Below are 1,936 nucleotides of genomic sequence, written 5' to 3' on the forward strand. Positions count from 1 at the left end.
ATTTAAAGACATTTTCAGATATGATAGTATGCTTTTCTCTTTTAGGAAACTAATATTTAAGGTCTCAATCTTGTGGGCAGACTATTTGGCCACATATAGTAATAACTTTCTGCAAAGATCATTGCATAGATGAGTTTAGCAACCAGATGTTGGTAGTACCTGTTCTCACATTCTTGTGACAATATTTGTTAAAATTTCACAGCCACATCTATTCACCCCACTTGATTTTTAACATATGTCTAGGGAGGAACATACTAGAATATGAATATATACACATGAATGAATAGTGAGGCTTGTTACTTTTTTTTAATCTTTTAAATTTTCAGTTACTTAAAATACCTTAAATTATTTGCTTCCCAGGATTAGAGATCAGTGATTTACGATTAGGTAAAGAAGAAGAGGCTGAGCACAGTGGCTGTAATCCCAATACTTTGGAAGGCTCAGGTGGGAGGGTCACTTGAGGCCAGGAGTTTGAGACCAGTCTGGGCAACATAGTGAGACCCTATCTCTACAAAAATTTTAAAAATTAGCTAGGCATGGTGGCACAGGCCTGTAGTTCCAGCTACTCAGGAAGCTGAGCCAGGAGGATCACTTGAGCCCAAGAGTTCGGGGTTACAGTGAGCTGTGATCACACCACTGCCCTCCAGGCTGGGTCTGGGTGACAGAGACAGATCCTGTCTCATTAAAAAAAAAATGGCAAAAGAATCATTTTTCATAAATTCCTACAATATGTGAAAGTATAATTGTTCCAAATGAAACAGGGTTGATAAATAGGGGTTCTTTGAACATAGTTTTGAAAAGTCTAATATTTGGAAGACCACACTCAACCTGTTGAAATGTGAGTATTATCTGGCTAAATAATACAGGTTTTTCTTGTGATAATAATACAAGGTTTTGCTTGCCTTTTAGACTTAAAAGTAACCAAATACTGCTCTAAAGATAGAATCGTGATCATCATTATGGATGTGTAATGGTGGATTGGGAGCCAGAGGACCTAGATTTTGGTCCCAAGCAAGTTATTTAAAATCTCTGGGCCAGGTGTGGTGCCTCACGCCTGCAATTTTAGCACTCTGGGAGGCCAAGGTAGGAGGATTGTTTGAGCTCAGGAGTTCAAGACCCTGTCTCTACTAAAAATAGAAAAATTAACCAGGCATCATGGCACACACTTGTAGTCCCAGGTACTCCTACTTGGGAGGCTGAGGCAGGAGGATCACTTGAGCCCAGGAGTTTGAGGTTGCAATGAGCTATGATGATGTCACTACACTCTACCCGGGGTGACAGAGTGAGACTCTGTCTCGAAGAAAAAAAATCTCTGGACTTGAGTATTCTCATCTTTAAAGTGAAGTAGTTGAATTAGAATTGGAGGAGATTTTAGAGATAATCTTTAATTATTTGGTAATCATTTACTAAGTCCACTTAACTCAGTGGGCAATCCACTTGGACCATACAACTTTAATAGTTTTGTTATCTTTATGTTGGTTTTCAGTCACATTATTGGTTCTCAGTCTTTCTTCATAAATATCAAAAGGGAGCATTAACATGATCTTTATTTCTTATAGGTTCAGCATGCACTAAAAAAATCTGAGAAGGCTTTGGATACCCTAAATAGAGCCATTGTTATTGATCCCAAGAATCCTCTATGCAAATTTCACAGAGCCTCAGTTTTATTTGCAAATGAGAAATATAAGGTAAGATATCTATCTTTAGGGTTTTCAGCCTTATTTTGCTTACGTTGTCCCTTTAATAAACTAAAAGTTATTTAAACTTTGCCAACCTGCGAAAGCTGATTGAATACAAGTTAAATAAAAAATTATTTATACTTTAACTTTGATCTGAAGCAGTTCATCTTCCCAATTTTAAAAAACCATTAATTTCATTGTCTTTTGTGATTTTATTCCTCATGAAATACTCATAGAAAGGATTGGTGTGTGGATAT

The 1,936-nt window shown here is 36.9% G+C and overlaps 1 protein-coding gene across 1 annotated transcript in view; it reads left to right on the forward strand.

Moving 5' to 3' along the window:
* CDC27 (cell division cycle 27) overlaps positions 1–1,936 on the forward strand; it is a 110,297-nt gene that overhangs the window by 91,157 nt on the left and 17,204 nt on the right. The window contains exons 12-13 of the mRNA XM_012655228.1: positions 1,341–1,395; positions 1,560–1,688. Of these exons, the coding sequence (XP_012510682.1) occupies positions 1,341–1,395; positions 1,560–1,688 (184 nt within the window). The remainder of the gene's footprint in view (positions 1–1,340; positions 1,396–1,559; positions 1,689–1,936) is intronic.

The sequence above is a fragment of the Propithecus coquereli genome, unplaced genomic scaffold, assembly GCF_000956105.1.
Source record: "Propithecus coquereli isolate 6110/MARCELLA unplaced genomic scaffold, Pcoq_1.0 Scaffold469, whole genome shotgun sequence".
In the NCBI taxonomy this organism is placed as follows: Eukaryota; Metazoa; Chordata; class Mammalia; order Primates; family Indriidae; genus Propithecus; species Propithecus coquereli.